Source organism: Penaeus monodon, chromosome 34 (assembly GCF_015228065.2).
Source record: "Penaeus monodon isolate SGIC_2016 chromosome 34, NSTDA_Pmon_1, whole genome shotgun sequence".
In the NCBI taxonomy this organism is placed as follows: domain Eukaryota; kingdom Metazoa; phylum Arthropoda; class Malacostraca; order Decapoda; family Penaeidae; genus Penaeus; species Penaeus monodon.
This window is the reverse complement of record NC_051419.1, coordinates 8,065,890-8,067,852: the sequence shown is the minus strand read 5'-3', so window position 1 is coordinate 8,067,852 and position 1,963 is coordinate 8,065,890. Positions and strand designations below refer to the sequence as shown.

Genomic DNA, 1,963 nt, shown 5'->3' with positions numbered 1-1,963 from the left:
TCTAGCCAACCGATAATTCCTGCCCATCTCCAGATCGACGTTATGACGTGGACGACATCGAGATCCAAGAATTCAACAAGCTCGTCAACTCATCCGTGGAGGACTTCCAGGGCAACGTGATCTGGTTCGACCTCATGCCCTGGCTGATACCCATCGTGCCCCATTTCGTCAAGAAGTGGATGGGCGTGGCGCAGATTACAGACAAAGCAGATGTCTTGTTAGAAAAAATGATGGTAGGTGTTGGTGGATCTTTATACCTTATACTTCTGATAACATTTTTTTTAATCCGATGTAATGTAAATGAATAAAAAAAATTGTTAGACAATGATAGTGATCATAATTTTGCTTATGATAACAATAGTTATGATGTAACAACAATAATGCAATTCCCCTTCTACGGAAACAGTAATACAAAATCAAAATAAAACAAATGGTTATATAAATGAATATAAGGACAGAGGCTATCACCGCTTGTATAAAATTACTTACCAGATACCGAAAGAGTCTTACAAATGAAACCAAAATCCTCAGGAACAGGTGAAGGAGCACAAAGAGACACTCGATCACGAAAACCCTCGAGACTTGATCGATGCTTACCTGCTCGAGATGAAAGCCAAGGAGGACGACCCTGACTCTACCATGAGCCGTGAGTCCCCCTATGTTGTACTATGTTGTTGTACGCTTGCTGTTTGAATTGGCTGTTTTCAGGTTTCTTAGATAATGTAAGGTTCATTCAGGTGTATACTCACAGCCTGGCATATGTTTCTACGTGTCGCCTATAGATGACGCGGTATTCGCTGTACCTTAAGTAAAGGCGGGGAAGAAGGTGATGCAGTAACGGATTTAGCGATTCGCGTTTAATGCTTTAGATTCGCCATCGGTATTTTTGCTTCAATTTTGCTATACAAGATGTCATGCTCTTTAGTGTCAATTTACGATATGGCTTTGATAAGCACTTCGCTAATTACCAATTTCATATAGTTCAGACAATTGGTATTTTTTGTATCCCTTTTCTTGACTTATAAGCATGATGTCCTTTTCAAAGCATCAAATGTCGGGTTCCTCTTTGCAGTTTCTGACCTGAAAAACCTCCTCGGAGATCTGTTCGTGGCCGGCAGCGAAACCACGGCTTCGACCATCCGCTGGGCCATCTACTACCTGGCCAAGTACCCTGAGATCCAGGCCAAAGTGCAAAGGGAGATCGACTCCGTGGTTTCAAGGGACGTCCTTCCCTCCATCCAGCAGAAAAATAGGTACAGTTTAGACAATATAAACCGTAATTTGCCTAGTTTGGCAGTGGTATCCCAAGTTCGTTGCTTGTGGTAGCTATATCATTCATCTTTTGTCCTTGTATAACTCGAAGTATACGCCATCCTGAAAGCTCTTGGCGTCATCCATCCAAGAATAATATCAAACGTATTATATTCAAATCAGTATTTCTCTTGAACCTCCAGCATGCCTTATCTGGAAGCTGTGACACTCGAGGTACACCGACTGGCGTCTCTCGTCCGCCTCGGTCTCTTTCACTTCAGCACCAAAGACACGGAGTTCGAAGGCTACACGATACCTAAGGTGAGCTGATGAAGGGAAGACTATTTTTTATATATCATGAGTCTAAATGAAATAAATAAAGCTATGCAATACTAATAAGGGCGATGAAAGGCAGTCCCGGGAAGGTGACTGACCGGTGGAAATAAGCATACAAATAGACCTTGAAGAGAAAAATTCTCTCTTCCTAGGGTGCCATTCTATCAGCCCATCAGGAAGGCTGCCACATGGACCCCGCCTTCTGGGAGAAACCTTACGAACTCTACCCCGAGCACTTCCTCGACGACCAAGGGAAGATTCTCACCAAGAAGGAGGGCTTCTTGCCGTTCTCCCTAGGTGGGATTCTGCAATTTTCATGTGCATCTCAGCTTAAAGTGTTCACTGCACTTTGGATGTTAGATAATTTTAGGAGATA

At 43.0% G+C, this 1,963-nt stretch overlaps 1 protein-coding gene across 1 annotated transcript in view; it reads left to right on the top strand.

Moving 5' to 3' along the window:
- Positions 1-1,963, top strand: part of LOC119594563 (cytochrome P450 2L1-like) — a gene marked incomplete at its 5' end in the record, with an annotated part of 10,701 nt that overhangs the window by 7,931 nt on the left and 807 nt on the right. Inside the window, 5 exon segments of the mRNA XM_037943596.1 lie at positions 34-233; positions 532-646; positions 1,073-1,253; positions 1,455-1,572; positions 1,740-1,884. Of these exon segments, the coding sequence (XP_037799524.1) occupies positions 34-233; positions 532-646; positions 1,073-1,253; positions 1,455-1,572; positions 1,740-1,884 (759 nt within the window).